The 21,743-nt window shown below is 43.6% G+C and overlaps 1 protein-coding gene across 1 annotated transcript in view; it reads left to right on the top strand.

Annotated features, from left to right (window-relative positions):
• Positions 1-527: 527 nt before the first annotated feature.
• Positions 528-21,743, top strand: part of LOC126318397 (uncharacterized) — a 40,718-nt gene continuing 19,502 nt past the window's right edge. The window contains exon 1 of the mRNA XM_049993380.1: positions 528-632. Within this exon, the coding sequence (XP_049849337.1) occupies positions 628-632 (5 nt within the window). The 5' untranslated portion in view covers positions 528-627. The remainder of the gene's footprint in view (positions 633-21,743) is intronic.

Below are 21,743 nucleotides of genomic sequence, written 5' to 3'. Positions count from 1 at the left end.
GAAGTGGTCAAATAAAGTGTAAATCTAGAGTTTTTCATTTAATTTTCATATGACGTGCGACCCAGAACGCAAAATCGTTCGAATTTCAGTACTCTGGCACGCGATAAATTTATACCACACACATTTGCTTCTGAACAACGGAAAAGGTGGTTGTAAGAGTTCCTAGATTTATAAAGCGATTAGAAAGGCCTAAATTGAAACTCACAATGTGTTGACAGGTAACCAGAGTTACAGTAGTTCACAGGACACTGGCAAGCTATAATCCATTAGACGCTTTCGTAGGACAAAGATATTAATTGCTTTTGTATCGATTGGCGTGCTTCGTGCGTTAGATGTTCTTTAGAAAATGAAATAACAACTGTTTTCTTCGGACGCGTTGGACTATACGTATCGAACGACGTACTACACACGTTAGACGTGCTTTAGAAAATGAAATAACTCGTTGCTTAGGAAGCGAGGGAACGTACGTCAGCAACGTAGCTGCGAACGTATATAAGACTGTTGTCTGAAAACCCTGGCTCAAGTTCTCCATGGTCAGCAGAATCTTCCCACGCCGAAGTTCACGTGGCTCAATCTAACGCAATCATCATACTGCAATACGATCCTCGCCTTTACCGTGGCAACTTTATGGAGTAAGTACACTCGAAACGAAATTTACTAGAAACAAACATAGATTGTTGTCAAATTATTGTAATGTTGGAATGAACGTGAAATCTAAAAAAAAAAATGGTTCAAATGGCTCTGAGCACTATGGGACTTAACTTCGCAGGTCATCAGTCCCCTAGAACTTAGAACTACTTAAACCTAACTAACCTACGAATATCACACACATCCATGCCCGAGGCAGAATTCGAACCTGCGACCGTAGCAGTCGCGCGTTTCTAGGCTGAAACGCCTAGAACCGCTCAGCCACTCCGGCCGGCCGTTAAATCTAAGATGCTGTGCCAAGTTCCCCGTTTTAAAATAGCGATTCACCACTGAGAGGTCGTATTGAAACCATAGTTTGTACAAGTGCGTGAGAATTAATAGTTACTGGACGAGTTCTCAAAGCTACGCTGTCACCAGAGGGACTGTGCCTCAAATTCACAGGAACAGCTGATTGTGCTCTGATTAAAAGTGTACCTAATAGAAGTTTTCCGCGTATACTCCAAGGTATCCGGTCTCTTTAACGATAATAATAAAGAAACGGCAACAACGCCACAACAGATATGGCTCTAACCACTATGGGACTTAACATCTGAGGTCATCAGTCCCCTAGACTTAGAACTACTGGTCTAGGCAGGATTCGAACCTGCGACCGTAGTAGCAGCGCGGTGACGGACTGAAGCGCCTAGAAACGCTGGGCAACAAATGCCGGCGTAGCCACTGTACTTTCGCAGTATACTAAACGAGGTATCGAAGTTACCTACGACTGAATTCATGCCATCATTTGATTTCATGTCCATACCAACTGTTATATGAAGATATTTTTATGGGTTGACTGATTTCAGTTGTAATTCAATGATATAGTACTTTTGGAGTGCATTATGTAAAGTCCACACTTTTACATTCGTGATGTCTAAAGCAAGTTGCCATACGCCGCATAACTTTAAATCTTATTAAAATCTCACTGAATATTTGTGTCTCTTTGTTTCAGACAATGCACCGTCATAGATGACTGCATCATTTGCAGAATGTCTAACACATTTTCCTGCGGCATTTTTCGGTGACTGTCAGCCATTGTAACATGCTGCGTCGATCCTATCAAGAAATCCTGAGTACAGTCACAAATTCAGTTTGAATCTAATGATTCTCGACAATAAAGAAATATTACTGACGGTGTTTCGCATGGTTTTCAGATTATTATATCAGAAAAAGCGCAAGTTACTCTTCACTTTATCAATGTCTTCGGAACCGCTAGGCCACAGCGGCCGGTCACAACAGATAAGCTATATGAAACACGTTTGGCTGTCAAAATGGCAATCCTTTAAGCTTTTAATGACTATTGCAGCAGAATTTCAACGAACAACTCCCACAATGCTTAAAGGTCTCTGGTCCTATGCAAAGGCAGTTAGTGGTACCAAAGTTAATAAGCAGACACTCATGAGCGAGACTTGGACTGAAACTGAGGGTAACACAGGAAAAACAGAAACCTTGCTCTCCACTCTCAAATATTGCTTTACAGATGAAAATGCAAGTTTCTCACTACTGCAAAGATCACTGGCGTTACCGTTAAGACTAGCTGGAGCTAAGAACACTGAAAAAGACCTATGGAAACACAACAGATTCTGTACGTAATTGGCGGCTGAGGTAGATCTTCTTTTAACCATAATATACCGTCGATTCCCCTAACAAAACATTGCGCCCGCTAACTAGAAGAAAGCATATGTTACTTATTACTGCAAGAAGTGTAGTTTGAAAAGAATTACCTCTGCTATACTAAGCACCATAAATTCCGAAGACATTGATAAAGTGAAGAGTAACTTGATCTTTTTCTGATATAATAATCTGAAAACCATGCGAAACACCGTCAGTAATATTTCTTTATTTTCGAGAAGCATTAGACTCAAACTGAATTTGTGACTGTACTCAGGATTTCTTGATAGGATCGACGCAGCATGTTACCATGGCTGACAGTCACCGAAAAATGCCGCAGGAAAATGTGTTAGACATTCTGCAGATGGTGCAGTCATCTATAACGGTGCATAGTCTGAAACAAAGAGACACAAATATTCAGTGAGATTTTAATAAGATTGAAAGATATGCGCAGTATGGCAACTTGCTTTAGACATCACGAATGTAAAAGTGTGGACTTTACAAAATGCACTCCAAAAGTACTATATCATTGAATTACAACTGAAATCAGTCAACCCATAAAAATATCTGCATATAACAGTTGTTATGGACATGAAATCAAATGATAGCATGAATTCAGTCGTATGAACCGTGCGACTGCTACGGTCGCAGGTTCGAATCCTGCCTCGGGCATGGATGTGTGTGATGCCCTTAGGTTAGTTAGGTTTAAGTAGTTCTAAGTCTAGGGGATCGATGACCTCAGATGTTATGTTCCATAGTGCTCAGAGCCATTTGAAGCACTTTACAGTGCATATAAAGGAGTTATTTACAAAGCACTCGTGCGACCTGTCTTAGGAGACTGATCAAGAGTTTGGGAACCATACAAAATGGAACCAGCAGGCCCTGTTCAAGGTACGTAAAGAACGGCAGAACGTATAATAATAGGTTTCTAGGGATTATCGAAGAAATGATGAAGCACAGAAACTGCTAGATGCTTGAAGACAGACGCGAACTTTCCTTCGAAAGAATACTCAGCGGAGTTTCAAAAGCCGGCCGCGGTGGTCTCGCGGTTCTAGGCACGCAGTCCGGAACCGTGTGACTGCTACGGTCGCAGGTTCGAATCCTGCCTCGGGCATGGATGTGTGTGATGTCCTTAAGTTGGTTAGGTTTAAGTATTTCTAAGTTCTAGGGGCTAATGACCACAGCAGTTGAGTCCCATAGTGCTCAGAGCCATTTGAACCATTTGGAGTTTCAAAATCTAGCAATAAGTGAGGAATGTCCGCCCCTGGTAGCTGAGGGGTTAGCGCTATGGAATGTCGTACCTCACGGCCCGGGATCGATTCCCGGCTGGGTCGGACATTTTCTCCGCTCAGGGACTGGGTGTTGTGTTGTCCGCATGTAGCCGAAGTGGCGTCAACTAGAAACACCTGCACCAGGCGAACGGTCTACCCGACGGGAGGCCCTATCCACAAGGCATTTCCATTTTGAAATCAAGGAATAGATTTCCCAGTGTGATTCCAGTGTGGGATTAGTCTTATTACAGCACATACAGATTCATTTAAGCAGTAATTTTTACCGAACGGTATACGCAAACGAAAAGGAGAAAAAAAATAACTTAATACATGGTGCAATGTGATGTATCCAATACCACGCAGCATAGCTCGCAGAACAGGGGAGCATCTGCTTTACTAATTGACCAACGGAAACTGACCATACATGAGGTATTTGAAAGTAAATGCCGCATACTAGGGGTACTTGAGGAGGTGGTACAGTCAAAGCTAGAAGAACAGTTTCTGTATTGATAAGTCCAACCAGCCAACTCTGAGACAATACAAAACGACGCACCAAGAATGAATTATCCCGTTTGGACGGAAATCGGTAGATGTGACTCAAATTAAAAAAGCGTATGACTTCGTTGGTCGGGAGGCCTATCCGAGAGAGTTCGGCAGCCAAGTGCAAATCTTATTTCAGTCGACGCCACACTGGGCGACTTGCGCGCCGGTGATAAGGAGGAAATTATGTTGTGGGCAACACAACACCCAGTCAGAAAATCTACAACGCGTCAGGGAATCGAACCCGGGTCCGCTTGCATGGGAGGCGAACGCGTTACCACTCGGCTAAGAAGGCGCACGGTAGATGTGATTTACATTCATAGACAAATGGTGTTGTTGTGGTCTTCATTGTGATTTTTGATGCAACTCTCCATGCTACGCTATCCTGTGCAAGCCTCTTCATCTTCGAATAACTACTCCGACATACGTCCTTCTGAAGCTGTTTACTGTGTTCATCTCTTGATTTCCCTCTACGACTTTTACGCCCAATGCATGCCTCCAGTACTAAATTGGTAGTCCCTTTATGTCTCAGAAAGTGTTCTACCAACTGATCCACTCTTCTAGTCAGGTTGTGCCACATAGTTCTTTTTTCCCCACTTCTATTCAGTACCTCCTCATTAGCTAGGTTATCTACCCATCTAGTCTTCGGTATTCTTCGGTAGCACCATATTCAATAACCTCTATTTTTCTAATCTAAGTTGTTTATCCATATTTCACTTCCATACAGGGCTACACTGCATAAAATTGTTTTCGATAAAGGCTTCCTGATACTTAAATCTATATTCGATGTTAACCAAATTCTCTTCTTCAGAAGTGCTTTTCCTCCCATTGCCAGTCTACATTTTATATCCTCTGCATTCCTGCCGTATTCAGTTATGTTTCTTTCAAACAGCAAAACTCAATTACTCCTTTAAGTGTCTCATTTCCTAATGTAATTCCCCAGACATGACCTGATTTGATTCGATTACATTCCATTATCCTGGTTTTGGTCTTTTTATGTCCATTTCTCTGAACTGCACTTCCAAGTCATTTGCTGCCTCTGATAGAATACAATGACATCAGCAAATCTCAAAGATTTTTTTTTCCTCTCTCTGGACTTCAATCTCTGCTCCAAATTTTTCTTTCGATTCTTTGTTTGCTTAATATACGGACTGAATAATATGACGTACAGGTTACAACCCTGTATTAATCCCTTTTCAACCACTGCTCCTTTATTTTATCCTGTTCCATCTTTTAAAAGGCCTTTGTGCAGTTTCTTCAGTTTTAAACTGTAGTTCATAACCAATAAATCGTGGTCAGTGTCCACGTCTGCCCCTGGAAATCTCTTACAATTGAAAATCTGGTTCTGAAATTGAAACGCGGGTCTTAGGGAAAACAGGCAAGGTGTCGACGGGGCCTAATCAGTTACCGTTGGTTGCACAGAAAACACATACACTTTATTTTTAAAAAAAATAATCTTCCAACAATCATTTTTAGAAGATTTTATTACACTGACGGCAGAAAGCCTTGTCAGAAAAGTTGCACGTTATTACTGAAGGCCACTACAATGTTACACACAATCAACGGCTGAAGACCTGATTAAGTAGGTTGAAAATTATACGTGGGCTGAAGGCTACTAGCAATTTCAGAATACACAAGGGGTGAATGCCTTCATTGCCAATAAGGTGGACAATTACACCTAAAAATGCTAAAACCCTTTCTAATAATCTTAATAACTTGTAACAAGCTATAGTGATGGCTGAAGGCCTCACTAAAAATTATTTGTCGGCTGAAGGCCACAAGCAATGTAACAAACAATTAACGGCTGAAGGCCTGATTTAGAAAGGATTCAAAATTATTGGGGGCTGAAGGCCAGAAGCCATTTTCAGAATACTCAATGGCTGAAGGCCTGAATTACAAAAAAAATGGCTCTGAGGACTGAAGGACTTAACATGTTAGGTCATCAGTACCCTAGAACTGAGAACTACTTAAACCTAACTAACCTGAGGACATCACACACATCCACGCCCGAGGCAGGATTCGAACTTGCGACCGTAGCGATCGTGCGGTTCCAGACTGAAGCGGCTTGAACCGCTCGGCCACTCCATCCGGCGCCTGAATTACAAGTAAGGAAGACAGCTGCATGTTAAAACACTAAAACCTGTCTAAAACAATCTTAACTAACTGTAAGAGGCTATGGTGACGGCTGTATACTTTATTAAGAGAAAATAAAAAGAAATAATTTATTCGCTGAAAGCCACAAGCAATGTTACAGACAATTAACGGCTGAAGGCCGGAATTACAAGTTGTGAAGGCAATACCATGTTAAAACATAGGGTTAATTTCAAATAATTATGACAACTTGTCTCAATAAGACAGAGTGATCCACAGACAGTGCTCCCTGGATCGACCTGAGGAAGGTGACTACATCTGTGTAAGTGGTGAGACAGCCACCCAAGAGTTGTACTCACGTAACATAATGGCAACTCACACTATGGGTAGCTTCAGCTCCAACCGACCGTCTAGCCAATCCGCGTAACATCCGATCACCGGAACAACGATGGAATATTTTTAGGCAAGACAGAAGAGACAGACAGACAGCATCACGTCTTCAGAAATACACCCAAGGCCGAAGCAAACACTAGAACCAAGGTAGACGTCCCAAAAACAGTTGCACAGTACAATTCAAGAGGCTGTCAAACTACACGCCGTATCAGACAGTATCAACACGACGAGGACAGGTACACTGCGGGAAAAGTACGCTAACCTCCAGGACAGGTAACTTAAGGTGTCAGGCAAATCCAACACCCTCCATGAAAACCCTGACATGATAAGCAAATCCAGTAGTATGTCACATAGCTCCGAATAAATCGTGACATTAAATTAACCAAAATAATACGAGTAACGAGTGAGTAAATGGAATACCACAGACTAACACAAGAATGCCTAAATGCATGTCATACCTTCCCAACGTGAGACAGACGCAGGTCTGAGGGGAGAAACGAGAACAGAAGCCGAAACCAGAACCGTGTTAAGCTAGAAGGCCCTAGGATAAGGGACGGACACCCACATAGCCAGCTAACCGCCAGGACCACCCCCACCCCATGTTAAAAGCTAGAGCCCTCCAGAAGAACAGTATAGATCTTACAATAACACTAAAAGTGCCACACCAGCCGCAAGTTTTAGCATGAGACTTTTTCGTGTCTGTGTTACGTTGCAAACGTTAAAAACATTTTCCCTCCACGAAAAGTAACCGCCAGGACCACCCCCAGCCCATGTTAAAAGATAGAGCCCTCCAGAAGAACAGTATAGATCTTACGATAACACTAAAAGGACCACACCAGCTGCAAGTTTAAGCGTGAGACTTTTTCACGTCTCTGTTATGTTGCAAACTTTAAAATGTATAAAAGTATAATGTTTCTCAGTGGGTAGACAGAACGTTTGTAGGCGGAGCTTAAGGTTCACGTTGAGCCCCTGACTGGTCAGATGAAAACACAGCCAGATAGTTTTTTTCAACCAACTTCGGTAAATTGCAACAAGGAGAAGTTAGGAGAGAGTTGCTTCCGAGACGGCGAGCTGTATGGAGCTGCGCCGCCCGCTGCCCCCCTGACGCTGCCTAACCAACGACAAAGTAACGAACGCACTCGATTCCGCATAACAGCGCATAAATCTTCACTCAGAACTGCGGAAGTCGTATCTGTTACACCCCCTTTTTGCGTAATACTAGTGTCGATTGTCAATTAAAGCTCATGGTATTCACATTTGCTACGTAAGTTAAAATCTGAAACGCGATGATTTTTCTGTTATATAATTATTGAGAAGCCACATCAGCCACTGTAATTTACGACAAGTTAGATAAGTAATTAAAGATAATTGAGGGTCACTGTAGACCATTTTCTTAGTTTTCTCTTTTATGAAACTTAACATAAATCTAGATTATAGATGTGATATGGCATAGGTCATCCTTTGATCCATTATAGAACTTGGAAACCCATTCAGGGAATATTCGTTCACATTTTTGTTGAATGCAGTTGGCTTCCTCTTTCAGTCATTTCCCCCAGCCCATATTCACCAACTATTTTTCCTTCTCTCCTGTTAAAACTTTCGAATTCCAGTGCACCATGACTGTTAAATTTTCGTCTCCCTTAATTATCCGAAAAATTCCTTTTATCTCATCCTACAGAGAAATAAATGACTACAATTTCAGAAGAAAATTGATTTTATTGAAGAGAAAGAGCTTCACAAATTGAACAAGTCAATGACGCGTTGGTTCATCACTGGCTCATATGCAAGCTGTTACTCGGCTTGGCATTGATACATAGACTTGTTGGACGTCGTTCTGAGGGATATAATGTCAAATTCTGTCCAGCTGGCGAGTTAGATCGTCCAACCCCGAGTTGGTTGGAAAGACCTGCAATTAATGCTCAAAATTGAGGAGAAATCTGGCTACCTTGCAGGCCAATGTAGGGTTTGGAAACCACGAATATAAGCAGTAGAAACACTCGCCGTGATCATGAGGGCATTATCTTGATGAAATGTAAACAGAGGATGGCTTGCCATGAAATGCAACAAAACTGATTTAAGAATATCGTCGATATTACTGTACTAAAGGACGCCAAGGATGACAACCAAAGTGATCCTGTTATGAAATGAAGTGGAACCCCTAACGACCACTCCATTTTATCATGTCATATGGGGGCAACAGACAAAGGACAGGGGTATCCCACTACTGTCTGAGACACCTCCAGGCTCGTTGCCGTTCTGGAATCTCAATGACTGGAGTCACTGCAACTCCCTCAAAGGGCTCGCAACTCTTTTGTGAGTACTTGCTTGGCTACTACGGCGCCACAGCCTTTACAACACTACTCCCTTTTCTGTACTGCAAAACCTATACTTCCACTATACCGTTCGCCCTTTGCCTTTCCCTTAGATGGTGTTTCTGCAGTAGATCCCGCTTAGGCATGATACATGATTTATGACTCTGGGTTTCCATTCCGCATCCAGAGCCCTTTACGTCTTTTCATTAATAAATACATGGTTCCCATTGTTGGATTTTGCCTGCCACCAAGTTTCCAAATTTTTCAGTAATGTGGATGATGCATGGAAGGTCGCCTATTGTAATATCTGTTCCACCTACGTGCCTTACCACCTTAGCACACTTCGTTTCCAGTAAGGTAGTATGCCCAAAATCCAGCATGGTAGCCGTCCCACTGTGTGGGATGTCATCATGTACCTGAATGGTAGGAGGCCCCCAGCCACACAGAGATCGCACTGTTGGTGCCTGAGCTGATACCTTCCCATGTATGCCAAGGAGTGTTTGCCCATCCTGACTGGGTCACAGGGTCTCTTAGCGACAAAAAACTAGTCAAGTAGCTGTTGCTGTGGTTGAGTGGCGCCCATGGGGAGAGCCCCTATTTGGAGTGCACCCACTCGTGGGCACCATGGCACATGACTTACATATGAAGCGGATGAAGCTTTATCCCCCTGGTAGTCACAGGGCCCCATCTGTCTTTTCAGTAGGAAGGAATTCGTTCAGCGCAGAGAGATACGACTCAAAACTTCTCCTTCCCCATCTATTCTATGAGAGGAACTCAGGCTAAGTGACAAGCAGAGAAACTTCGTCCCCAATATCTGATTTGCACAAGGAGAAAAGGGTATACTTTTCCGGTCACAAAATTATTATTCTTTGTAGAGACTATAGAGGAGGCTGTAGCAGTCTCCAAAATGAAGACTAGGCCAATTTTTATTGAAACAGCATCGCCGCCCAGTAAAAGGCGTCGCTTACTTGTGACAAGCTGGGTACCGTTCCGGTGACTATCATTCCCTATAATAGTCTAAGGTCAAGGCATCATTTTCCGTCATTACCTCCACTTGCACTCTGATAATAGTGAGCTACACACCAACATGGAGCAATCTGTCATGTCAATAGGGGGCCAATTGACAGTAGGGTTGCTACAAAGGCCTTCATCTTGGCCTTTGAAGGCGATTCATTGCCTGAAAAAGTCAAGGCGAAAGTATACCCCTGTGGCGTCAAACTTTATGGTCTCCTGCCCTCTATGCGTTGCTTCAAATGTGTGAAATTTGGGCACATATCTTCGGACTGCGATACCAGCCCAGTCTGTAGTTATTATGGGCAACAGTAACCTGAAAGCATTTCTTGTGTTTCTCCCCAAGTCTTATAAACTGTGGAGAGTACTACTCCCCCTTCTCACCAGACTGTACTGTCTTTCAGTGAGAGAATAAAATTACAAGAATATGAGACTGGAGAGACTGAAAGTATGAGCGCCTACATACACCATGTATGGATGTATGACAGTGTCGTATGCCACAGCTGTGATGAGGCAGCTCTCTCTGCCGATGGTACTCTCCTCCATTACGCATCCTACAGTGAGCCCTCAGGGCCGCTTGGCCATGCCTGCCCCCTGATGGTTGGACAATCTCCTCCTGCTTCTTCCCCCACACCCATTTTGACAGCAATGGCTGCCCACCTAGCAGGAGTGCCAGTCTCAATCCCCCAGCTGGAGACACATCATACTCGTCTGAAGGAGCCACAGGCTACTGGTTGTAGGGCTTCAAGATGTGCTTCGGTCCTTGAAACTAATTCAGAGAAACCATTCCAGTCGTATACATACCCTAAAGAAAAGAAAGAAAGAAGTCTTTCGAGACTAAAGAGATTCCAGCTCCCTCCGTGCCACTGGATCCCACATGTTTTGCTACTGAGACTGAGGCCCCTGAGGCTGCTCCATACCGCCACACGACATGTATCAGAATCTATGTGTCTTGAGACCACATCAGTAACATGGACCCCTGTCCTTTATAGCTACTTTGGATATTTAAGAGCTCTGATTGTGACAGGGTGTCAGGTGCAGACATGTTGCGATATCTGTATATAGGATATAGTGCACTTGTGCCTCTTGATACAACATTGGAGGCTGTGGTTGTTTGGATATGAGCATTTCAGAATTATACATTTCGCAATGTTTACCTCCCTCCCAAAGGTGGAGTGCCTTGGAACTTATTTTCTATATTGGTTTCTCAGCTTCCCCCAACTTTCCAAATATTGGGCGACTTTAATGCTCATAACCCTTTGTGGGGCGAACCACAATCACTGGCCATGGTAAAGACATCGGAAACTGGCTGGTAGATCTCGACCTATCTCTTGAATACTGGTCACCCCAACACATGGAACTTGGCCATTGATCTTTCTTTCTGCAGTCATTGCCTTCTCCCATCCATCCATCCACTAGATGGTCCACAATGAACTGTGTGGTAGTGACCACATCCTAATCTCCCCCTCGAGCTCTCCACAATGGCAACTGGGATGCTTTCACCTGCATTGTCTTCCTGAGATCCCCACTAAATGTAGGCATTAACAAGGGTGTGAGTAGTGATTCTCCAAGAGAAAGAGGTTCCTACTCAAGGGTATGAAGTTGACCACAGTAGTGGTCGAAACGGGTAACCTTGATAAATAAATCGTGATCAAGACTGTTTTTAATAGTAAATTGTGGTGTCCAGGTTTAGCAGCCATTCTATCAGCAGCCAACTTAGTGATCCCCTAGCCGTTGTAATCTGCAAAGCAGTACCTTGGTGGTCCTAGGAAATCAAATGTTCAAATGTATGTGAATTCCCAAGGGACCAAACGGCTGAGGACATCGGTCCCTACACTTACACACTACTTAAGCTAACTTTAACTAACTTACACGAAGAACAACACACACACACCCATGCCCGAAGGAGGACTCGAATCTCTAGCGGGAGAGGCCACGTAATCCGTGACAGGGCACCTCAAACGAGGTAGCCACTCCGCGTGGCACCTAGGAAATCGCCGAGGCCATTAAAGATTGTAGGTGGGCTCTCCAGTTGAGCACCTCATTGCCTTTAAATAGTCCTATGAATGGTTCTGCCACTTAACAGAAAGATGGAAGCAAGCATGGTGGGAGTGGTGTGTTTCCACCATTAGACCTAATACAGCTCTCTACAAGTTTGGATAAAGATCGAACGCCTCTATGTATACCACTCCTCTGCAGGTATGCTTGGTATTTCCTTGAATTACGCTGTTTTCATTGATCCAGATGCTGTAGCGGAACATTTTGCCCTGCATTATGCTAAAGCCTCTGCATATGAGAAGTATCAAACTGCATTTTGGGTCGTTAACAACAGATTGGGAGACTGCACTTATATTTCAGGACACGTCACCTCAAGCCTATAAAGCCCCATTCAGTCCGTGAGAATTGTTCAGTGTTCAGGACCACGCGATACCCACAGCAAAATGCTTAAACACCTATCAGTGGACTGTCAACGTCATTTCCCTACCGTTATGAAGAGTATCTGGAGCGAGGGTGAGCTCCCGTCTTAGTCGCTATTGAAACTAGATAAGCATTCGCTAGAGATGGACAGTTGATGCCCAGTTTGTCTCAAAAATGTTCTCTTAAGTTGACTGAACACAAGGTGAACCATCAGTTATGTTGGACTTCTAGCAAGGACACCATAGTGATATACTGGCTCCAGTGACCAAAATGCTAAGGTGATGCCAAACCATATGGCAGACTCATATGATCAAGAAAGGGCAGGGTCAGTGCTTTATAAAGCTGCAGAATGGAAGTCGAGTTTGTATCCCAGCTGGTGCTGCTGCAGTGAAGTGCACTCTACTGTAACCAGCCTCTTTGCTTTAAGGTGGTGAAAATGGGGAAGCCACATCAGCTGGGCATTGATTACCAGTCCCAAAAAGTGATAAGTCTCCACTTCCTTCGATAACTGTCATCGAACTAGCCCTACACGATCTACTGAGTGGAACGGTCGACTAAGCAAAAATACGCATTAATAACAATCTAAAGAAAGTCGAAAGCATTGAGAAGCAGCAGAAATGAAATTATCAAATAATTTGGCACTAAAATTGGATATCGTGTGTTAGAAAATCTGAGAGTATTCTCTTATCTGGAGACAAAACAACGAATGGCGGTCAAAGCCTGGGGGACATAAAATAGAAACCAGGTCAGACGAAGAGAGCAGTCATCGCCTAAATGACTGTCAGTATCATACACAGATCTTGACTTGAGAAAGAATATTCTGAGATGTTATGGAGGAATGCTGAAAATTAAGTATACTGTTAAGAAAAAGGTAGCAGAGATAAAATACAGAGAACAAACAGTTATTGCGGAATTGTGTACAAACAAGACGGCAGTTATAAGAACCGGAAAGCTATGATTGAGAGGGGAGTGCAGCCCACCCCTGAAGTTATTCAGTCTGTACAGTAAGCAAAAAGTGAAATTTGGATAGGAATTTAAGGTTCGGGGAGAAGAAACAAAAGTTTCTAACGTTTGCCATTGGCACCGTAATTATGTCCGAGACTTAAAAGACCAGTTGAACGGAATGGTTAGTGTCCTGAAGAAAGATTATAAGCTGAACATTAACCGAAGTGAAAGCAGGGTAATGATTTGTAGTCGAATTAAATCATGCGATGCTAAGAGAATCAGTTTAGGAAATGAAACGCTGAAAGTAGTAGATGAATTTTGTTGTTTGGACTGCATAACACTGGCGATGTGCGAAGTTGTAGAGGCGATCTAAAATGCACATTCGCAATAGCAAGAAAATCAACTTGATGTGGAAGTCTTTTCTATATGTGGTTGTCGGTAGTGAAGTCGTGTATGAAAGAGAAACGTGGATGGGTAACACCTCAGATTAGAAAAGAAGAGAGGCCTCCGAAATGTCGATATGTTGAGGAATGTTGATGATTAGGTGGGTATACCGATTAAATGAATGGAATAGGTGAAAAAAATACGGCAGTACTTTAGCAAAACAAGTTATCGGTTGATACTGAGTCATCGAGAAACATATAACTTTTCTGAAACCTTCTTGTGGTCAGATTAATTTAAACTGTGAATCTAACAGTTGTGTCGATGTCAAACACAACAAAATTACGTCGGCCGACTCTGACAGAATCTGGAACGCAAAAGCCTTCTTATCGGTGCTGTTCTCACAGTTACTATAAAAGGATGTTTACAGTGGTAAGTGGTACTTAATGGATATCGATCTGCATGCCAGTACTGCATCCTCGAAGGCCAGCCGCACTGGTCCAACCTACTAAAGTCCGCTGACCTTACCTCTAGAGCAGTTATCAATATCCTCCGCTCCAGCGTATGAACTCTGCTTAATTAAGTTTCTATAACAACCGAACCTGAGGAACTTGAATACAACTACCAACACAGAATTAAATGTTTAGAAACAAATTCCAAGTTGTTACCTATCCGAATCCACAATGCGAGTTTCCTGTTACCAATGCTACACACAGAACTTCACTCATGTAAGAGTCTTTTATAAATACCACAACAAACCGAATCTGTATTGAGAATATGTTGTTAATGCTGTTTTTCACTCAGTTCTTCTCACACCTTTCCAGTACAGTTAGGAAAGCCGTGAAAAATAATTTGATAACCTCAAGGCCAGGTGATACGGGAAGATTTCACTAGGATTACATGACGGTCAGACAGAGATTCCGTACTCAAATACCGGATCGTAAGGCGTACCCAGGAGCAGATATAGACTCAGATCACAAAATAGTAGTGATGAAGAATAGACTGAAGTTCAAGAGATTAGTCAGGAAGAAGTTCAAGAGATTAGTCAGGAAGAAAAAATAAGTAAAGAAAAAAAATGGTTCAATGGCTCTGAGCACTATGGGACTTAACCGCTGTGGTCATCAGTCCCCTAGAACTTAGAACTACTTAAACCTGACTATCCTAAGGACATCACACACATCCATGCCCGAGGCAGGATTCGAAGCTGCGACCGTAGCGATCGCCCGGTTCCAGACTGTAGCGCCTAGAACCGCTCGGCCACTTTGGCTGGCAATACGTAAACAAGTGGGATACGGAAATACCAAGGAATGACGAGATACGCTTGAAGTTATCTAAGGCTATGGATACAGCAGTAAGGAACAGCTCAGTAGGCAGTGCAGTTGAAGAGGAATGGAAATCCACAAAAAGGGCGATAACGGAAGCTGGGAAGGTAAGTACGAAGAAACCGCGGGTAACAGAAGAAATACTTCAATTTATCGATGAAAGGAGGAAGTACAAAAACGTTCGGGGAGACTCAGGAATACAGAAATACATGTCGCTGAGAAATAATATAATTAGGAAGTGCAGGAAGCTGAGACGAAATGACTGCATGAAAAATGTGAAGAAATAGAAAAAGAAATGACTGTCGGTAGGACTGACTCAGCATACAAGAAAGTCAAAACAACCTTCGGTGACATTAAAAGTAAGGTTTTTTTTAACCGTTAAATGCAGAAGATAGAGCGGAGAGGTGGAAAGCATACAGTGAAAGCCTCTATGAGGGGGAAGATTTGTCTGATGTGATAGAAGAAGATACAGGAGTCGTTTCAGGAGAGACAGGGGGTCCGGTATTAGAACAAGAATTGAAAAGAGCTTTGGAGGACTTAAGATCAAATAAGGCACATGGGAGAGACAACATTCCATCAAAATTTCTAAAATCGTTGGGGGAAGTGGCAACAACACACTATTCACGTACATAGAATGTATGAGTCTGGCGACATACCATCTGACTTCCGGAAAAACATCATCCACCCGATTCAGAAGAGGGCAAGACCTGACCAATGCGAAAATTACCGCACAAGCAGCTTAACAGTTCATGCATCCAAGAATAAATTATAGACAAGAATAAATTACAGAAGAATGGAAAAAAAATTGAGGATGCCCTAGATGACAATCAGTTTGGCTTCAGGAAAGGTAAAAGCACGAGGGAGGCAATTCTAACGTTGCGGTTATAATGTAAACAAGACTAAAGAAAAATCAAGGCACGTTCATAGGATTTGGTGACCTAGAAAAAGCATTCGACAATGTAAAATGTGCAATATGTTCGAAATTCTGAGAAAAATAGGGATAAGCTGTATGGAGAGACGGGTCCTATACAAAATGTACAGCCAAGAGGGAATAATAAGAGTGGACGACCAAGAACGAAGAGCTCGTAAGGGTGTAAGAGAAGAATGTAGTCTTTCACCCCCACTGTTGAATCTGTACATCGAGGAAGCAGTGATGGAAATAAGAGAGAGTTTCAGGAGTGGAATTAAAATACAAGGTGAAGCGGTATCCATGGTACGATTCGCTGATGACATTGCTATCCTAAGTCAAAGTGAAGAAGAATTACATGATCTGCTGCACGGAATGAACATTCTAATGAATACAGAGTATGGATTCAGAGTAAATCGAAGAAAGACGAAGGTAATGAGAAGTACTAGAAACTAGAATAGCGAGAAACTTAATTTGAGGATCGATGGTCACGAAGTAGATGAAGTTATGGAATGTTGCAACCTAGGCAGTAAAATAACGAGTGACAGACGGAGCAAGGAGGACATCAAAAGCAGACTAGCAGTGGCAAAAAGGGTATTCCAGGCCAAGAGAAGTCTACTAATATCAAAAATCGGCCTTAATTTGAGGAAGAAATTTCTGACGATGTACGTCTGGAGTACAGCATTGTATGATAATGAAACATGGATTGTGGGAAAACCGAAACAGAAGAGAATCGAAGCATTTGAGATGTGGTGATACAGACGAATGTTGAAAATTAGGTGGTAAGGAATGAGCTGGTTCCACGCAGAATCGAAGAGCAAAGGAACATGTGGAAAGCACTGATAAGGATAACAGGATGACTTCCATGGTGCTAGAGGGAGCTGCTGTTGAAGCAAAAACTTTAGAGGAAGACAGAGATTGGAATAGATCCATCAAATAATAGAGGACGCAGGTTGCAAGGGTTTCTCTGAGATGAACAGGTTAGCACAGGAAAGGAATTCGTGGCAGACCGTATCAAACCAGTAAGAAGACTGATGACCTAAAAAAAATGACCAGGCTACAGTCTTCCAGTCGTTTAGGGTTTAACCGATATGGTCATAGCCCAGGAGAGGTCCTGCAGGCGATGTCGCGCTGTTAGTGAAGACACTCGCGTCGAACATCTGCTGCCATAGCCCATTGATGCCAAATTTCGACGTTCTGTCCTACCCGATACATTGGTCGTACGTCCACTTCGATTCCTGCGGTTATTTCACGCAGTGTTGCTTGTCTGTTAGCAATGACAACTCCAGGTAAACACAGTTGATCCCGGTCGTTATGTGAATGCTGTCAGCCACTACGTTGTTCGTGGCGTGAAAGGTAATGCCTGAAATTTGGTATTGTCGGCAAATACTTGACACTTAGAATCTATGAATACTAAATTCCCTAACGATTTCCCAAAGAGAATGTCCCATATGTCTAGCTTCGACCAATATCCTGCGTTCAGAGATAGTTCAGTTCCCGTCGTGGGGCCACAATCACGCCGGAAAATGTGACGGTAACACCGACCACCTTAAGGGACACTCGATGCTAACCTTGTACTTCTGCGAGGAATTTTTGTAAGTTGTGACCGTTAGATAACCTAATGAACAACCAAACTGGGTTTCGTCTCCGAAACACTCCAGAACAGTATAACCAACAATAAATGGTGGGTCACAAACAAACGTTGTCCAAGCGCAAAATCAAGTTGCAACAATTGTAATATTAATACCGGTAGCCAGCCTAATTAGGCATTTTTGTGTCAAGCAGAATGATAAAGCAGAAGGCTGTGCTAAGGCTAAACTAACCTTTCTTAAACCACACGCTAAACTCTTTCACACTACAGCACAGTAACCTAACCTTGTAGATAAGTATGCTCCTAACAATTAATTCAGACAAGAAATTGGCCAATGAGACAGTAAACAGTAACACATGCCTCTTCACTAACACATACCTTAAATGAACTAGGAGCAACAGCTTATTACACCAACTACAGACACACATGAAACTGGTAGCAATACTGAACAGGGGAAAGCTTGAAATGATTATGAATTTAAATGAGGGTGGTCTTATGATGATCACACTCTATAATTTCATTCCTTAGTACAGGGTCTCTATGCCTGTGCATTAACCAACTTGTATTACAAAAGATAACGCACTGAACAGTTGTTTCTTAAACTCGGTTTGAAGCAACTAAACAGAATGGAAACCTAACTACACTGCTCTGAAGGAGCCTTTGCTTTGCTTCATTGTTAATCATGTAAAGCACAACAAACTATAACTCTTTAAATAAGAAATGTGTTTTTATAAGCAGTCTTTTAACTTCAAAATAAAATTGCATGTGCAAATTCCAACACAACTTTAAATTCAAGTACAGCCAATTTCTTGTGGAATTAATACTGATAACACTTCGTAGTTCAGATCAATGTGCATAAATGCAACAATTAATCATCTTTTTCATTTATGATTATACACTAATGGAAATTGAAATAAGAACACCTTGAATTCATTGTCCTAGGAAGGGGTCAGATACATCAGATGATCACACTGACAGAACCACAGGCACATAGACACAGGCAACAGAGCATGCACAATGTCGGCACTAGTACAGTGTATATCCACCTTTCGCAGCAATGCAGGCTGCTATTCTCCAATGGAGACAATCGTAGAGATGCTGGATGTAGTCCTATGGAACGGCTTGCCATGCCATTTCCACCTGGCGCCTCAGTTGGACCAGCGTTTGTGCTGGACGTGCAGACCGCGTGAGACGACGCTTCATCCAGTCCCAAACAGGCTCAATGGGGGACGGATCCGGAGATCTTGCTGGCCAGGGTAGTTGACTTACACCTTCTAGAGCACGTTGGGCGGCACGGGATACATGCGGACGTGCATTGTCCTGTTGGAACAGCAAGTTCCCTTGCCGGTCTAGGAATGGTAGAACGATGGGTTCGATGACGGTTTGGATGTACCGTGCACTATTCAGTGTCCCCTCGACGATCACCAGAGGTGTACGGCCAGTGTAGGAGATCGCTCCCCACACCATGATGCCGGGTGTTGGCCCTGTGTGCCTCGGTCGTATGCAGTCCTGATTGTGGCGCTTACCTGCACGGCGCCAAACACGAATACGACCATCATTGGCACCAAGGCAGAAGCCACTCTCATCGCAGAAGACGACACGTCTCCATTCGTCCCTCCATTCACGCCTGTCGCGACACCACTGGAGGCGGGCTGCACGATGTTGGGGCGTGAGCGGAAGACGGCCTAACGGCGTGCGGGACCGTAGCCCAGCTTCATGGAGACGGTTGCGAATGGTCCTCGCCGATACCCCAGGAGCAACAGTGTCCCTAATTTGCTGGGAAGTGGCGGTGCGGACCCCTACGGCACTGCGTAGGATCCTACGGTCTTGGCGTGCATCCGTGCGTCGCTGCGGTTCGGTCCCAGGTCGACGGGCACGTGCACCTTCCGCCGACCACTGGCGACAACAGCGATGTACTGTGGAGACCTCTCGCCCCCACGTGTTGAGCAATTCGGCGGTACGTCCACCCGGCCTCCCGCATGTTCACTATACGCCCTCGCTCAAAGTCCGTCAACTGCACATACGGTTCACGTCCACGCTGTCGCGGCATGCTACCAGTGTTAAAGACTGCGATGGAGCTCCGTATGCTACGCAAACTGGCTGACACTGACGGCAGCGGTGCACAAATGCTGTGCAGCTAGCGCCATTCGACGGGTAACACCGAGGTTCCTGGTGTGTCCGCTGTGCCGTGCGTGTGATCATTGCTTGTACAGCCCTCTCGCAGTGTCCGGAGCAAGTATGGTGGGTCTGACACACCGGTGTCAATGTGTTCTTTTTTCCATTTCCAGGAGTGTATTTACTATTTTAGGGAGCTTTTCAAGTAAGGCACATTGTTTAAGAAAATAACTGCAGACTGATTTAAAATAGTACTGGGAGCGGAGTATTTCTTAAAGTATAAAACTGAACTTTAAATATTATAACTCTACACATTAGAAACCAATCACAACACTCTTTTTATAGCTGCCGAAGACGCGTTTCCATAATAACCAAGGACAAAAAATGGTTCAAATGGCTCTTAGTTCTGTGGGACTTAACATCTGGGGTCATCAGTTCCCTTGACTTAGGACTACTTAAACCACTTAAACCTAACTAACCTAGGTACAGCACACACAGCCACGCCCGAGGCAGGATTCGAACCTGCGATCGTAGCAGCAGCGCTGTTCCGGACTAAAGCGCCTAGAACCGCTCGACCACAGCCTCCGACAATAAACAAGGGCTCTTGTAATTAAATTCACTAGGATGGGTTTCCTGTCCAGATTTGTGATTTGGGATAATCACGGGTTCAAGATAGAGGTTTTAGCAACACTATGATTATTATTAAAATCAACCAATTTCAATAATGTCTGGTCCATTTACAGCCAAATATTTGAAACTATTTTTATAGCTGCCGAATACGTCCTTCATAATAAACAAGGACACTCGGAATTAAATTCTCTAGGATGGAATTCCTGTCCAGGCCCTATAACTGATCTTCTTGGGGTAGAGATTGTATATTTCTAGTAGCAACAAACCATGCCATGATAAAAACATCAGCAAATACAGCATCCGAGGCCCATACATACTGGTCGTAAGCTCTTCTGGCCTCAAAACTCCAAGAATATGAGCCACAGTGATCTCCTGCTGCTAGCGAGGTGTTAACCAGAGCACTGCTCAGCCCAGACTTCTCACCCATCACAAAGGACGAGTTGCCACGCGCGCCTACCACACCTTTTCCACTCCGCCAGGCTAGTTCCGTAGCTGTGGGGCTTCCCGACACATTTTACATTCAACACCACGTTCCCTGACTATGGACCAAGTCATCTGCAGTACCCTGTGTAACAATCATTTCAGTAGTTATTTAAATTCACAAGCACATTTTAAACAACATCGTTCAAAAGTTCACATAACTTTAATATATACATACATAGTCAAAGAATTTCCGTAACAGATACAACAGTCTATATAAGAAACACTACAAACTGTTAAAGAAATATCGATACAGATTCAAAATAGGTCGAAAATAGGTGTTACAAAACACTTGCACGTGACCCACCTGAGTATAAGTGACAGCTCATCCAGTGCACTGCCCTTTCATACACTATGTAATCAAAAGTATCCGGTCACCCCCAAAACATGCGTCTTTCATATCAGGTGGATTGTGCTGCCACTTACTGCCAGGTACTCCAGATCAGCGATCTCAGCAGTCACTAGTCACTATACATCATGAAAGAGCAGAACGGGCGCTCCACGGAACTAACGGACTTCGAACGTGGTCAGGTGTACTTGTGTCATACGTCTGTACACGAGATTGCCACACTCCGAAACAAAACTAGGTCCACTGTTTCGATGTGATAGTGAAGGGAAACGTGTAGCACAAAAGCGTACACGCCGAACTCGTCTGTCAAGTGACCAAGACCACTGACAGTTGAAGAGGGTCGTAATGCGTAATAGGCAGACATCTATCCAGACCATCACACAGGAATTCCAAACTGCATCAGGGGACTGAAAGTACTATGACAACAAAGCGGGAGACGAGAAAACTTGGATTTCATGGTCTAGCGGCTGCTCATAAACCACACGTCACGCCGGTAAATGCCAAACGACGCCTCGCTTGGTGTAAAGAGCGTAAACATTGGACGATTGAACAGTGGAAAACCGTTGTGTGGAGTGATGAATCACGGTACACAACGTAGCGATACGATGGAAGGGTGTGGGTATAATAAAGGCCCGGTGAACGTCATCTGCCAGCATGTGTAGTACTAAATGTAAAAATCAGAGGCGGCGGTG

Source organism: Schistocerca gregaria, chromosome 1 (genome assembly GCF_023897955.1).
Source record: "Schistocerca gregaria isolate iqSchGreg1 chromosome 1, iqSchGreg1.2, whole genome shotgun sequence".
Taxonomy (NCBI): domain Eukaryota; kingdom Metazoa; phylum Arthropoda; class Insecta; order Orthoptera; family Acrididae; genus Schistocerca; species Schistocerca gregaria.
This window is presented reverse-complemented; position numbering and strand designations above follow the sequence as displayed.